This window comes from Pseudophryne corroboree, chromosome 2 (assembly GCF_028390025.1).
Source record: "Pseudophryne corroboree isolate aPseCor3 chromosome 2, aPseCor3.hap2, whole genome shotgun sequence".
Taxonomy (NCBI): domain Eukaryota; kingdom Metazoa; phylum Chordata; class Amphibia; order Anura; family Myobatrachidae; genus Pseudophryne; species Pseudophryne corroboree.
The window spans coordinates 448,328,491-448,345,240 of NC_086445.1; the positions used below are offsets into that span (position 1 = coordinate 448,328,491).

Sequence of the window (16,750 nt, forward strand, 5' to 3'; positions counted from 1 at the left end):
TCACTGCGCTCGTCACGCTTCAGACCTCGTGGCGACAGGGTTATATTCCCTCTCGGATGGTGGCGTGCACCACCACCCGTGTGGGGGATTTCGGCCAGACCGCCAGCATTTCACCAGGTATCAGGATTCCGGCGTCGGTCACCTGACAGCAGGGATCCAGACAACTGGCAAATCGACTGCCTCCCAGCTAAATTATGTCAATTTTATTACGTAGACTTGCTGCACACAACAGGACTGATATTAATCCCCAAAAAAAACATTTATACTGTATTAGGTGAAAACTTTATACACTGCTCAAAAAAATAAAGGGAACACTAAAATAACACATCCTAGATCTGAATGAATGAAATATTCTTATTACATACTTTGTTCTTTATATAGTTGAATGTGCTGACAACAAAATCACACAAAAAATAGGATTTTGGTACTTACCGATAAAACCTTTTCTCCTAGTCCGTAGAGGATGCTGGGGACTCCAAAAGGACAATGGGGTATAGACGGGATCCGCAGGAGCTTGGGCACACTAAAAAGACTTAATCTGGGTGTGAACTGGCTCCTCCCTCTATGCCCCTCCTCCAGACCCCAGTTATAGGAACTGTGCCCAGGAGAGACGGACATTTCAAGGAAAGATTTTTGTTTTAACTAAGGGCTACCAAACTACCAGCCCACACCATAAACATACCGTACAACCGGAATAACCTCAAACCAGATGACAGTATGCATTAATGCCAGCAACAAGCTGCAACAAACCAATACACTACCCGTGTATAAACTAAATTAACCAGCAAGAAAAAAACACTGCAAGTAATAGTCCGCACAGGGACGTGCGCCCAGCATCCTCTACGGACTAGGAGAAAAGGATTTATCGGTAAGTACCAAAATTTTCTCTTACGTCCTAGAGGATGCTGGGGACTCCAAAAGGACCATGGGGATTATACCAAAGCTCCAGAACGGGCGGGAGAGTGCGGACGACTCTGCAGCACCGACTGAGCAAACGCCAGGTCCTCATCGGCCAGGGTATCAAACTTATAGAACTTAGCGAACGTGTTAGAACCCGACCAAGTAGCCGCTCGGCAAAGTTGTAACGCCGAAACGCCCCGGGCAGCCGCCCAAGATGAGCCCACTTTCCTGGTAGAATGGGCTTTTACCGACTTCGGTACCGGTAGTCCGACCGAAGAATGAGCCTGCTGGATCGTACCACAAATCCAGCGTGCAATAGTCTGTTTTGAAGCGGGATGACCAATCCTGTTGGCAGCATACAAAACAAACAACGCCTCAGTCTACCTAGTAACAGCTGTCCTAGAGACGTACATTTTCAATGCTCTTACAACATCTAGAGATTTCGGAATCGCCACCGTTTCCGTAGCCCCCGAAACCACAATAGGTTGGTTAATGTGAAATGAAGAAACCACCTTCGGTAGAAATTGTTGACGAGTCCTCAATTTCGCCCTATCCGAATGAAAAATCAAGTACAGGCTCTTATGAGATAAAGCCGCCAACTCCGACACCCGCCTGGCAGACGCCAGCGCCAAAAGCATAACCACCTTCCAGGTGAGAAACTTCAACTCAACCTTACGCAAATGTTCAAACCAGGAAGACATGAGAAACCGTAAGACGACATCAAGGTCCCATGGAGCTACAGGAGGTACAAACGGAGGATTGATATGCATTACTCCTTTCACAAATGTCTGAACCTCCGGGAGGGCAGCTAATTCTTTTTGAAAGAAAATAGATAAAGCCGAAATCTGCACTTTGATGGAACCCAATTTCAGGCCTGCATCTACGCCCGCCTGTAAAAAGTGGAGAAAACGACCCCAGTGAAAAACCTCCGCAGGAGCCCTTTTAGCCTCACACCAGGAAGCATACTTCCTCCAAATACGGCGATAGTGTTTCGCCGTAACCTCCTTCCTAGCCTTAATGAGAGTTGGAATGACCTCCCTGGGAATACCCTTACGAGCTAAGATCTGGCGCTCAACCTCCATGCCGTCAAACGCAACCGCGGTAAGTCTGGAAACACGCATGGACCCTGCAACAACAGATCCTCTCTTAGAGGAAGCGGCCACGGATCTTCCACCAGTAAGTCCTGAAGATCCGGGTGCCAGGCCCTTCTTGGCCAGTCTGGAACGACGAGAATCGCCTGAACCTTTGCTCGTCGAATGATCCCCAGCACCTTCGGAATGAGAGGAAGTGGAGATAACACATACACCGACTGGAACACCCACGGAGACACCAGGGCGTCCACTGCAGTGGCTTGTGGGTCCCTTGACCTGGAACAATACCATCGGGAGCTTCTTGTTGAGCCGAGACGCCATCATGTCTATCAACGGAATTCCCCAGCGTCTTGTCACCTCTGCAAAAACCTCTTGGTGAAGAGCCCACTCTCCCGGATGGAGATCGTGTCTGCTGAGGAAATCTGCTTACCAGTTGTCCACCCCCGGCAGGAAAACTGCTGACAGTGCGCTCACGTGTTGTTCCACCCAGCAAAGGATCTTTGTGGCCTCCGCCATTGCCGCTCTGCTCCTCGTTCCGCCTTGCCGGTTTATATGCGCCACCGCTGTGATGTTGTCTGACTGTACCAGAACTGGTCGACCCTGAAGAAGGCTTCTTGCTTGTAGCAGGCCGTTGTAAATGGCTCTTAACTCGAGAATATTTATGTGGAAACAGGCTTCCTGGAGCGACCATTTTCCCTGGAAGTTTCTTCCTTGGGTGACTGCGCCACAGCCCCGGAGACTTGCATCTGTTGTCAGAAGTACCCAATCCTGGATACCGAATCGACGTCCCCCTAGGAGGTGATGACCCTGTAGCCACCACAGGAGAGAAATTCTGGCTCTGGGAGATAGACTTATCTTCCGGTGAATGTGTAGGTGAGACCCGGACCATTTGCTCAGCAAGTCCCACTGAAACACCCGGGCGTGAAATCTGCCAAATGGTATGGCTTCGTACGCCGCAACCATCTTCCCCAGAACCAGAGTACAATGATGGATCGACACACTCGTCGGCTTCAGAAGTTCCCTGACCATCGTCTGCAGTTCCCGAGCCTTTTCTTTTGGAAGAAATACCTTTTGTAAATCCATGTCCAGAATCATGCCCAGAAAAGGAAGCAGAGTGGTCGGAATCAACTGGGATTTCAGCAAATTGAGCACCCAACCGTGCTTTCGCAGAACAGAGAGTGACAACTCTACACTTCTCAGCAACCGTTCCTTGGACCTCGCCTTTATCAGGAGATCGTCCAAGTACGGGATAATTGAAACCCCTTGTTTGTGAAGAAGAACCATCATTTCCGCCATGACTTTGGTAAAAATCCTCGGAGCCGTGGAAAGCCCAAACGGCAACGTCTGAAATTGGTAATGAGAATCCTGTATCGCAAACCTGAGGAAAGCCTGATGCGGAGGATACATCGGCACATGTAAGTAGGCATCTTTTATGTCGACTGACGCCATAAAATCCCCCCCCCTCCCCTCCAGGCTGGCAATCACCGCTCGAAGGGATTCCATCTTGAACTTGAACACTTTCAAGTATGGATTGAGGGATTTTAGATTTAGAATTGGTCTGACCGAACCGTCCGGTTTCGGCACCACAAAGAGGCTCGAGTAGAACCCCTCCCCCTGCTGGGACGGGGGGACGGGAACAATGACCCTCTGCAGACACAATTTTTGAATCGCTGCCCGGACCACCTCCCTGTCCGGAAGAACTACAGGTAATGCCGAAATGAAGAACCGGTGAGGGGGCATCTCGCGAAACTCCAGTTTGTATCCTTGAGACACGATCTCTAACACCCAAGGATCCAGGTCTGATTGAATCCAGACCTCACTGAATATCCGAAGACGGCCCCCCACCGGTCCGGACTCCCCCAGGGAAGCACCAGCGTCATGCGGTGGACTTGGTAGCAGCAGGGGAGGACTTTTGGTCCTGTGCGCCTGAGGCTGCAGGAAGTTACTTTCCCCGTCCTCTACCCTTTGAGGCGAGGAAAGATGAACCTTTCCCACGAATGTATTTGTTGTGATGAAAGGACTGCATTTGTTGATGTGGTGCCTTTTTCTGTTGTGTGGGAACATAAGGAAGAAAAGAGGACTTACCCGCAGTCGCGGTCGAGACTAGGTCCGCCAAGCCGTCCCCAAACAAGACCGTACCTTTGAAGGGTAGTGCTTCCATAGACCTCTTGGAGTCGGCATCAGCATTCCATTGATGGATCCACAGGGCCCTCCTAGTAGATATCGACATGGCATTGGTCCTTGAACCTAAGAGACAGACGTCCCTCGCCGCGTCCTTTAGGTAATCTGCAGCGTCCTTAATATAACCGAGAGTTAAAAGGACATTATCTTAATCAAGAGTATCCATGTCACTAGCTAAATTCTCAGCCCATTTAGCAATAGCACTACTCACCCATACCGACGCCACAGCGGGTCTGAGCAGAGCCCCAGAATTAGCGAAAATGGACTTCAGACACGTCTCCAACTTGCGATCCGCCAGATCCTTGAGAGCTGCCGTGTCAGGAGACGGAAGCGCCACCTTCTTAGACAAACGGGATAGAGCTTTATCAACGGTTGGAGATGTCTCCCATTTTTCCCTGTCATCAGAGGGGAAAGGATACGCCATATAAATCCTCTTGGGAATCTGCCATTTCTTATCCGGCGACTCCCAAGCCTTTTCACAAAGAGTATTCATTTCATGAGAGGGGGGAAACTTTACCTCAGGTTTTTTTCCCTTGAACAAGCAAATCCTTGTTTCCTGTACCGCAGGTTCATCAGAAATGTGTAAAACATCTTTTATAGCCACAATCATGTACTGAATACTCTAAACTAAACCTGGATGTAACGCAGCCTCAGTGAAATCGACCTCGGAATCAGAGTCCGTGTCGGTATCAGTATCCCCCACCTGAGTAAATGGCCTCTTATGGGACCCAGATGGGGTCTGTACCTGAGACAAAGCCTCCTCCATGGACTTTTTCCACACCTGCGTCTGTGACTCAGACTTATCTAACCTCTTCGATAAAGAAGCTACATTGGAATTGATCGTATTAAGAAGTGCTAGTAAGTCAGGTGTCGGCTGCGTCGACAGTGCCAATTCTAGCCCCGCATCCACACCACCCATAAACTCCTCTGGTGAATAACATTCAGCCTCAGACATGTCGACACTTAGTAACGACACACAGAACACACAGAACGTCCCAGCAAGGTGACAGGCCCACACTGCAGCCCAGAGAGAGGAGACAGAGGGAGTATGCCAGCTCACACCCCAGCGCCCATATATCGGTATAACGATATATGTACCCAGCACTGCCTGTTTGATAAAAAAAACCAGCACCCCACTGCGGCTCCCCTCTGGAGATGCCCCCGTTACTTGTTGTGAATCGTGGAGGTCCCGGCAGCGTCTCTCCCTCAGCCGCGTGTAGGGAGAAAATGGCGCGTGTGAGCAGCGGACCGAAGCTTCGCCCCCTTCCCGGCGGCCACGGCCCGCCAAATTCAAACTAACTAAAAATGCAGGCGGGGGTCTGTAAAGGGTGCCTAGGCACCCACTACCATAATATGCCGCCCTGAACTCCAGTAACATGCCTCCCAGGGTGCCCCCCCCCCAGCGCCCTGCACCCAGTTACTACCGTTGGTGATGTGTGTGGGAGCATGGAGCACAGCGTTACCGCTGTGCTTTACCTTCCGTTACTGAAGTCTTCTGCCGTTCTGAAGTCTTCTGATCTTCTCATACTCACCCGACTTCTGACTTCTGGCTTCTGTGAGGGGGTGACGGCGTGGCTCCGGGAGCAAGCAGCTAGGCGCACCAAGTGATCGTACCCTCTGGAGCTAATGGTGTCCAGTAGCCGAGAAGCAGAGCCTTGAAACTCACAGAAGTAGGTCTGCTTCTCTCCCCTCACTCCCACACTGCAGGGAGCCTGTAGCCAAGCAGGTCTCCCTGAAAATAAAAAACCTAACAAAAGTCTTTTCTAGAGAAACTCAGTAGAGCTCCTCTAGTGTGCATCCAGTCACTCCTGGGCACAAAGTCTAACTGGGGTCTGGAGGAGGGGCATAGAGGGAGGAGCCAGTTCACACCCAGATTAAGTCTTTTTAGTGTGCCCAAGCTCCTGCGGATCCAGTCTATACCCCATGGTCCTTTTGGAGTCCCCAGCATCCTCTAGGACGTAAGAGAAATTATCAGTGGAAATCAAATTTATTAACCCATGGAGGTCTGGATTTGGAGTCACCCTCAAAATTAAAGTGGAAAAACACACTACAGGCTGATCCAACTTTGATGTAATGTCCTTAAAACAAGTCAAAATGAGGCTCAGTAGTGTGTGTGGCCTCCACGTGCCTGTATGACCGCCCTACAACCCACACAAGTGGTTCAGGTAGTGCAGCTCATCCAGGATGGCACATTAATGCGAGCTGTGGCAAGAAGGTTTGCTGTGTCTGTCAGCGTAGTGTCCAGAGCATGGAGGCGCTACCAGGAGACAGGCCAGTACATCAGGAGACGTGGAGGAAGCCGTAGGAGGGCAACAACCCAGCAGCAGGACCGCTACCTCCGCCTTTGTGCAAGGAGGAACAGGAGGAGCACTGCCAGAGCCCTGCAAAATGACCTCCAGCAAGCCACAAATGTGCATGTGTCTACTCAAACGATCAGAAACAGACTCCATGGGGGCGTGGCCTGGACGGGCATGGAGTAGCACTTGCAGTGTGCAGCTCTCCAGCCATATCATCCTGAATACACATCCTGATTTCCCCCCCTGGGTCTGATACTGGGGCCATAGTTGAGTGAATGCCTCCTGCCCCCCCTGGACCGGGTTTAATCCTGCTGCTATCATCTGCGGAGGCTCTGGAGCCCTGTGTGCTGGTGGGCCCTGACCCACGCTGGGACTACTGCCTCGTGCTATAGCCGGAAGTCCGGCTTCTCCTCCCCGCTACTGCCCGCGGCGACTGGCTGAATACCTGGACGAGGAGGGCGCCGGGATCTCCTCCGTTGCTCTGATCGCCTCCTGCACTGTCAGGGGAGACTCTGTGTGAGGCTCTCTGCACCGCTCTGACATCGCGGACTCGCGCGGTACGGGAGACCGGAAGTGCGGCTCCCGTTGTCCGCTACAGCCAGCCGAATCGCCGGAGCACGGACCGCGGGTCTAGACTGCCTCTCACTGTATGTGAAACCCAGAGGGGAACACACAGCTAGCTGCCTGCCCCCAGCGACTATCCTCTGCACCCCCTGATGCTCTGTGTCCACATCCACGTTGGAATCAGGTACTAGGGCACACAATACTTGGAGTGGGGGAGGACAACACCTGCAGCTGAGTCTGGGCTGACTGAGATTACTGGGCGCACGCTCCCCTCCCTCCTTCCGCCTGCTTCTCTCTCCTGGCCTGCCAACCCGGACTGAATCAACTGCAGGGCAAGCTTCCCTGCTGTGTCTGGAGCCTGCTGCCGGGGGACTGGTTCTATGCGCCCTGGGGGTGGCGGTCCCTCCATCCCTGCTTAAGCGGCCACTTTGTGGTATATCTCGAGACTCTGGCCCTGCTGTCATACATATATATATATATATATATATATATATATATATATATATATATATATATATATATATATATATACTCTCACACTCTTCTTTGCCTGTATTTGCTTTGATATACCCTGCTAACTGGAGGGTCGGTCACCGTGCTGTCCAAAATGGTGAAGGGTCGCCAGACTGGCGCGAATGCAGGAGCAATGGATAAGTTTGTTCGTGATCCTGGCCCGTAGCAGCGAAGGGGGGAGAGCGTAAGACATGAGACATCACCCCCATCCCCTGCGTACAGTTCCGCCTCTTCTGACCCTCCGGATGCCGCGCTACAGAGAGTACTGGATACGGTCACCGCCAGCGAGGCGCGTCTGGCTGATAAAATCGGGCAAGTACAGTCTGATCTCTCCATTATCCATCAAGACCTTCAGAGGGTGAGAGAGAGAGTGGGGGAAGCTGAGACCCGCATATCCAATATCGAAGATTCTGTCGGCCCACTGGGTCGCCGCACTGACGCTTTGGAGTCTCAGATGACAGATGTGCGCAGGAGGATGACAGACATGGAGGGACGTCTGCGGCGCAATAACGTCCGTTTTATTGGTCTGCCAGAGAAGGAAGAGGGCTCAGCTCCCGAAGAGTTTCTCGTAAAATGGCTCCGGGATGCCTTTGGTTCTGAGGAGTTTTCACCTTACTTCACTGTTGAACGGGCCCATAGAGTTCCGATGCGCCCGCTGCCTCCAAGGGCTCCACCCCGCACCTTTATTGCTAAATTCCTCCACTTCCGTGATCGGGACACAGTTCTGAGGTTGGCTCGTACCAAAGGCCCGTTAAAGTGGAATGGATCGCCTATATCTGTATTCCCGGATTTCGCAGTGGATGTGCAAAAGGATAGAGCTCAGTTCCTGCCTGTTAAGAGGAGGCTCCGTGAACTTGACCTGCCATACGCCATGCTTTTCCCGTCCAAGTTGCGAGTACTGGCTGATGGGGAAACAAAGTTTTTCACAACTCCCCATGAGGCCATGGTATGGCTGGACAGCAGATTCCCGGCGAGGCGTGCCCTTGCAAATCCGTGAATCTCCGGCCTAGCCCTGATGCTGACTTTCTCCTGTGTTTCCTTTTTTATTTTCCTTATCTTTTTGGTATTTACTACAATTGATTAACATATGTCAGCTATTTAATGGGAAACGATAAGATGCGGGGGTGGTTGACTGCTGTTGATGTCCACTTATCTCCACTGCTCTGTTTTCAAGCCTCAAACAGGGTATATGAATACTCGCCAGCCTACTCTGATATCTATGGTATGCTTCCGAGCCTTCCTTACCTCCTGTTTTTTTTTCCCCCTTTTTTATTTTATTATATATTTTGTATTTCTGGGGGGGCGGGGGAGGGGGGTTATATGTTTGGTTTGCTATGTTTGGCTCTTTGATATTTGTGTAGGAATTATTTTGGCACGAATAGACCTAGGGGGTGGATCTATATGATTTCCCCCCCATTTTTTCGGGGGGTGGTGGTTGGTGGCTGGAGACTACCTCTATATTTCCCGAGAGTCATTATATTCTTGGCCCCGACTACGGTGTGTATGCACTGGTTAATGGTGCTACGAAGTTTTGCCATTTAAATTTTTTCTTTTAGGTAATTGCATTTAGTTCTGGGATCCAAGTATGCTGCAGGTTCGGGGTGGTATACAGGGAGGGGGGAGGTGGAAGGTTTTGGGTTGTATTTACTGTTTGTGTGGAAAGGTATGTTGTGAATGGACATGGTATGTTGCTGTACTACTTAAACATGGGCGCCTGATAACTGAATCTGTGCACGGCGAAACGGGCTGGCCGCGAGGTGCTACATGTGTTTTACTTTTGATGCAATATGGCTGGGATTAGAGTGTTAGCGTGGAATGTGCGAGGGCTTAACAATAAAATTAAGAGGTCCCTGGTACTCCGACAGCTCAAAAACTATGCGGCTGATGTGGTCTGCCTTATGGAAACGCATTTGGTGGGGAGTAAGACTCTCTCATTGAAGAGGCCATGGGTGGGATGGGCGTACCACTCCATGCACACTTCGGCCTCTCGTGGGGTTTCAGTCCTTATTAGGCGGACCGTCCCCTTTGTACTGGAATCCATGCAGACGGATCCATGGGGGAGATATGTGTTCTTGAAATGTAGACTATTCTATGTCCCTGTCCTCCTTATGGCTGTCTATGTGCCCCCCCCCCCCCTACTCCCCTGATGTTCTTAAAAAGGCTGCTGGGTTTATGGCCTCATCCCCCGGGATATCGGTTATTTGCCTTGGGGACTTCAATAATGTGCTAGATGCGGCGATGGATAGGCTCTCTATGTCTCCGTCTGCTGCATGTCCTGGGAAGTCCGCCTTTGCAAATGTGGTGTCGGGATTGGGCCTGGTCGACCCTTGGAGATTGAGACACCCGTCTCTTAAACAATACTCCTGTTTCTCTCACTCTCATTCTTCGTTCTCCAGGATCGATCTGGCCCTCCTCTTGAACGACATGATCCCCCGGGTTGGTAGTATTAGATACGAGACTAGAGGTATATCAGATCACTCCCCTTTGACCTTTACTTTAGACTTTAATTTCTCTAGGGGCCAGGCTGTATGGAAATTTAACCCATTTTGGCTTGTTCACATGGGGGACGGCTCTGACCTGGTGGCCGCATGGCGGGAATTTTTTGAATTAAATAGTGCCGATACGGCTATCTCTACACTATGGGACACGTTTAAGGCCTTCCTGCGTGGGAGTTTGATTCAACGGGTATCTAGCTTGAAGTCTTTCTATAAGCGACGGGAGGCGGTACTGGAAGCCCAGAGTGTGGCTGCAGAATTGCAATACCTACAGGATTCTCTAGACAGCTCTAGGGCGGCTTGGTTATCGGCTCAGAGGGAATGGAGGGAGTACCTAATGGAGAAGACTCAGCATAGACTCCTTTTTTCATCCCATACTTTCTACGCTACTGGTGATAGGCCGGGGTCGTACCTGGCAGCTTTGGCCCGGGGTGATAGACCTAATAGTGTGGTTGTTGAGATTATGAACTCTGATGGCATATCTCGGACTCAGACCCCACAAATGGCGGCTGAATTTGTATCCTATTATAGCCACCTGTATGAATCTAAATTGGAGTGCACTCAGTCACATCTAAGCGATTATTTAGACAATGTTCGGTTCCCCACCCTGTCCAGTGAGGCTTGCGACTTGTTAGAGGCACCTATCTCATCAGATGAAATTATGGCTGCTATCAAGGCCTCCCCTAGTGGTAAAGCCTCGGGCTTGGATGGTATACCCTCTGAGATATATGGGCATCACCTGGACTTCTTTGTCCCTCGTCTACTCGAGTTGTATGCCCAGATCTTTGCGCAGGAGTCTCTCCCCCAGTCTATGGCGGAGGCAGTGATTGTAGTTATCACTAAACCTGACAAGGATCTCAAGAGAGTTGAGTCCTATCGCCCTATATCCCTCCTACCCACTGATATAAAAATTTTGGCTAAGGTGCTGGCTGGCAGATTAAATACAGTTATTTCCCAAATTATACATCCGGATCAGACGGGATTTATGCCCAATAAATCGACAACCATTAACCTTAGACGACTGTTCACACATCTGCAAATTCCCCGTAGGGACCCCACCTCCTCTATAGTTGTTTCGCTGGATGCCGCTAAGGCTTTCGACTCTGTGGAGTGGGCCTACCTGTGGGAAGTTATGCGTAGATTCGGCATAGGCCCGAACTTCATTAAATATGTCCGACTGATGTATTCCTCCCCTTCAGCGAGTGTGGTGGTCAATGGATTCGTATCTCATTCCTTCCCCCTGTCTAGAGGTACGCGACAGGGCTGCCCATTGTCTCCTACCCTGTTTGCTATGGCCATTGAGCCCCTCGCGTGCCTCCTGAGGGCGGATACGGGGATCTCTGGCTTTAAGGTGGGTGCTCGTGAAGACAGGGTGGCCCTATACGCAGATGATGTTTTGCTGTTTGTGGATCGCTATGCTGAGTCTATGCCTAGGATTTTAGAAATAATTGGTGGGTTTGGGCGATACTCTAGGCTTTTGATCAATTGGGAGAAATCCTTTATTATCCCACTTCAGGGCGAAGTTCCTAATTCCCCGTTGGTGGCTCTCCCGTTGCGGTGGGTGGGCTCAAATATCTGGGTATTTGGGTGTCTAATGATCCTCAAAAATTCCCCTCCCTAAATATTACCCCACAAATAACATATCTCCGTAGCCAGGTGAAGGCGTGGGGAAAATTACCTTTAACGGTCACGGGGAGGGTTAATATGGTAAAAATGGTCTTCCAGCCCAAACTTCTATATGTCCTACAGCACTCTCCCGTTTATATTCTGCAGAGGACCTTTCAACAAATAAATGGGTTGCTTTCCTCTCTGGTGTGGGCTAGTAAGCGGGCACGGTTGAAAATAGATACCCTGCCCAGGTCACGGGAAATGGGGGGACTGGCTCTCCCCAACTTCCGTTTTTATTATTACGCGGCACAGTTGGCACATGTCTGGGAGTGGGTTACCGACCTCGATGCCCTGGCTCTGCACTCGCTTATGCTGCACCATGACTACCCAGGGGGCTCCCCATTACAGCTACTCCTTTGTGGTAGTATCAAAATGTCCACATTGCCACTTATTAAGCAATCCATCCTAATATGGAAATTGGTGCACTCTGTGATGCGGGGTCACGGTGTTGATCCTGATACCCCACTGGATAATGCTTACGGGCTGCCGGAACTGTGTCATCTTCAGGTCCGAGAGGTTTGGGGTAACTGGGGAGTGCACTCTTTAGGACATTTATATAAAGATGGGACCCTTACCTCATTCCAACAACTCCAGCAGACACATAATGTCCCCTCAGGGTTTTTTTTCCCGATTCCTTCAGCTGAGACCAAATGGTCCCCCGGCCCTCGTTGACTCCCCGGTCAAATTAATGATGCAGACGCTGGACTCGGGACACCTGGTTTCTAAGATATATGGTCGTATTCTCCAGATGCATCATATAGATCCCCTAACTACTCTTCGAGATAGGTGGGAATCAGACGTGGGTACATTATCAGACGATGCTTGGAATACTGCTGTGGGAGCCCATCGGATCTCCACTTCATCTGTTAGGTACCAACAAATACAACTATACATCCTGCATAGAGTATATATGACCCCGGTGAGGTTAGCACATATTGGGGGGTCCCATAACTCGCAATGCCCCAAATGTGGAGCCGCGGGTGCCGACTTCTGGCATCTAATTTGGGTATGCCCTGGCGTGTCTCGGTTCTGGACGGCTGTTATACGCACCATGTGTGATACGGGTGTTCCCTCTTCCATATGTACGCCTGCATTGTGTACACTGTTGATTGTGGACGAGGAGGCCTTAGATCCACCCTGCAGGAGATATGTTACTAATCTATGTGCTCTAGCTAGGGTCTGTATAGCCTGGCTGTGGCTGGCGGGCGAGGCCCCATCAATTAAGGCTTGGATATCCCTGGTCAATGAAACTGTTGCACACGAAAAATTTGTGTTCCTGGCGAGGAAGGTGGAGAGGAAATTATTTACGATGGGGTAGGTGGATAGACTCTAAATACTTCAAGGAGAGATAGGGTCCTGAGTTGCATCTCTCGCCTTATTTCACTCTAGGATTTTTGGGGATGGACACCCTCGCGGCCGGCCTTGTTGAGCTGTATCGAGATGTATTGTGCTTGTTCTGCTATGCTTATGCCTATACTGGAAGGAATAAGATAGAGGTGTGCTACTCTCAGACGCTGTGACTATGTGATTGTGTGACTTACGTGGCATTATTTTTGCAAGATTTACTATGTGCCTTATCTATGTACAGCTGTTTCCATGCATTCCGTGTATGTATGTAGTTTTATGTTTGTTTTTGAGTGAAGTGTTGATGTAAACTTTGAAAATTCAAATAAAAACTATTGAATTTAAAGAAACAGACTCCATGAGGGTGGTATGAGGGCCCGACGCCCACAGGTGGGGGTTGTGCTTACAGCCCAACACCGTGCAGGATGTTTGGCATTTGCCAGAGAACACCAAGATTGGCAAATTCGCCACTGGCGCCCTGTGCTCTTCACAGATGAAAGCAGGTTCTCACTGAGCACATGTGACAGACGTGACAGAGTCTGGAGATGCCAAGGAGAACGTTCTGCTGCCTGCAACATCCTCCAGCATGACCGGTTTGGCAGTGGGTCAGTAATGGTGTGGGGTGGCATTTCTTTGGGGGGGCCACACAGCCCTCCATGTGCTCGCCAGAGGTAGCTTGACTGCCATTAGGTACCGAGATGAGATCCTCAGATCCCTTGTGAGACCATATGCTGGTGCGGTTGGCCCTGGGTTCCTCCTAATGCAAGACAATGCTAGACCTCATGTGGCTGGAGTGTGTCAGCAGTTCCTGCAAGACGAAGGCATTGATGCTATGGACTGGCCTTCCCGTTCCCCAGACCTGAATCCAATTGAGCACATCTGGGACATCATGTCTCGCTCCATCCACCAATGCCACGTTGCACCACAGACAGTCCAGGAGTTGGCGGATGCTTTAGTCCAGATCTGGGAGGAGATCCCTCAGGAGACCATCCGACACCTCATCAGGAACATGCCCAGGCGTTGTAGGGAAGTCATACAGGCACGTGGAGGCCACACACACTACTGAGCCTCATTTTGACTTGTTTTAAAGGACATTACATCAAAGTTGGATCAGCCTGTAGTGTGTTTTTCCACTTTCATTTTGAGGGTGACTCCAAATCCAGACCTCCATGGGTTAATAAATTTGATTTCCATTGATCATTTTTATGTGATTTTGTTGTCAGCACATTCAACTATGTAAAGAACAAAGTATTTAATAAGAATATTTCATTCATTCAGATCTAGGATGTGTTATTTTAGTGTTCCCTTTATTTTTTTGAGCAGTGTATTAGGTGAATTCTAAAGTGCAGTTCTGCAGAAGAAAAAAATATTTTGGGATATTTAGTGACCTCGCCCTTTACATTTTCCACTAATATGCCTTCACCAATGTTTTCGCTCTGTGATTATAATACAGTCACTAATCTCTGAATAGCTGCTGTACCTGAAAAACCACATTCATGGACTGAAAAGAGTTTTGAATTATAAATATAACACTGTTTGCGCATCCAAATGTTTGCTTTATCTTCAATTCCCATTATTGTTGCAAGGTCTAGAAGACCATTTTACTGTACTATTTCATTAAGTGATGTGGGGGGAACGTTTTTCACTCAATTTTTCCCAAACATCTCTCTGTGCATTAATGAACTCCACGTGGTTCTTACATTAAGGTCACACTGCAACAGCTCATCACACGCAAATAAAGATACATGTTCATTCTCACCTACTGGATAACAATATAAAACAACCTGCCCGTTTTTCCTTAAAGAACACCTGTCACCATGTTCTCTAACTAGTTTTTCTTGCTTTGCTACGTAGTTCCTTGTAAACTATGTCAGAAGGGGAAGAAAATAAATAAAGCAGGATTCACCAGGCAAAGAGACAAAGGGGTCGATTCTATTCGGCAACTTAAGAATAGCGCCGGGAATTAGCTCCCGACGCTATTCAATTCAGCTCCAGTTAAGTCGGCGATGTCCCGTTCTCGCCGACTTAACAGGTAGTTTTGTCGGGAGAACGGGCATTCTCCGACTTAACTACCCGCAGCGATGCTGATTCCCGACAGAATCAGCCTCGCGCCGGCCGCGAGGCAGCACTTTTGTCGGGTTTCTTCTCTCATCCCCCGGGGATGAGAGAAGAATTCCCGACAATTGCGGGTCACTAGCAGCTGAATTGAATAGCGTCAGGAGCTAATTCCCGGCGCTATTCTTAAGTTGCCGAATAGAATCGACCCCATAGAGTAGTTTAGCCAGTTTTCCTGCTTCATTCTGCTTAGCATAGTACATAAGGAATTATGTAGTAAAGCAAAAAATAAAGTTAGTTAGACCTAGTGATTTGTAGGATTACTAGAAGATGACAGCAAAATCTTCCTGTAAACATTTTACAAAAATGATTCCCAGTCTTCATGTTGGTATAAAATGATTTCCATCAGTGCGATTTTGGAGCTGTAACACACAGGGAAAATTATGCCATGGAAAGAGTTAGCATTTAATGTAGTATAAGTATACGCCAATATTGCACATGGGGAAACAAACTACATCATGCCATAATACCAAGTTACATTGGGTTTCTTAAATGTATTGCCTTTGATCCATCAAGATCAGGAGAAAAATTCCAGAGAAAGTTTTAATAGTCAGAGGTTGATGATACAAGCTTTTCTTTTTTTATCTTGAGGTAAGGAGATGAGAAACAAGTACACAGTGGGCAATAATGACATTTTTATTACCGTATCCAGTGTGAGCGGGCACTGCCATCTGACTGCCAGTACGAGGTGGTCTCTCCATTAGTCATCTTGTCAATATCGGAGGAGTTGGATGAGGTTTCTATGCTACTGTAACATTTTGTTACGGTTTTATACTTCAGAGATTCATCACTGCCACATACAGCTGCAGGACAGTCTGCAGATCAGGGATGGAAAGATGGAAACAGTGATTACCACAACTGTACCCCTTCAATGTCAAAAGTAACACCTTATAACCCATTGATCAACATTTAAAAAAAAGCATTTTTATATAAACATTTCTTTTAATGTGTACTCATTTACACAATCACAAGGAATACAATACAGAAGGTACAACTACTGTACCATGAAAATGAGCATATTAATGACTGTAAATATCCCGGGGAAAGCAGCTACAAGTTTATTTGTTTATTACGGGTGGGGGAGAGAGAATGGGGTTGGGTGGCAAGATTTAGTTATCTTATACAACATTTTAGTAAAATGTACTTTACTAAACAATAAAAAAAAACACAAGGTTACATACTCAACTTACCTTTTTCTTTTTTGAGAAGCCTTTCTAAGTAATCTTTCAGGACAGAGGAACGCATTGTAGAAATGTTATTGCAGCACTCTAGCATGGGATAAGGGATCACAGTACTGGAAATACGGTTTCGATGCAAAAAACGCAGAATTTTTGTAGAATGCAAGCTGAGTCGCTCTTTTGATTTGGAGAATATGTCAATAAAACCTGGGGGAGAAAAAGAAAGTCAAACTATAGAACTGTATTATGACGATGTGCTTTGGTGCAGTTACGTTGGGCAGATGCCGAATATTAATCTGCACAGAGAAACAGACTATCATCAGCATTCCACCCAATGGTTAAGATATGTTGAATAGACTATGAAGAGATCAGCAATCCAAAAGACAAAACCAAGACAAAATATG

General features: G+C 48.6%; 1 protein-coding gene across 3 annotated transcripts in view; it reads right to left on the reverse strand.

Moving 5' to 3' along the window:
• ZZEF1 (zinc finger ZZ-type and EF-hand domain containing 1) overlaps positions 1 to 16,750 on the reverse strand; it is a 404,243-nt gene that overhangs the window by 347,210 nt on the left and 40,283 nt on the right. For all 3 annotated transcript variants that reach the window (XM_063953702.1, XM_063953701.1, XM_063953700.1), the window contains exons 3-4: positions 16,359 to 16,553; positions 15,812 to 15,983 (exon numbers count right to left, since the gene is read on the reverse strand). In XM_063953702.1, the coding sequence (XP_063809772.1) occupies positions 15,812 to 15,983; positions 16,359 to 16,553 (367 nt within the window). The remainder of the gene's footprint in view (positions 1 to 15,811; positions 15,984 to 16,358; positions 16,554 to 16,750) is intronic.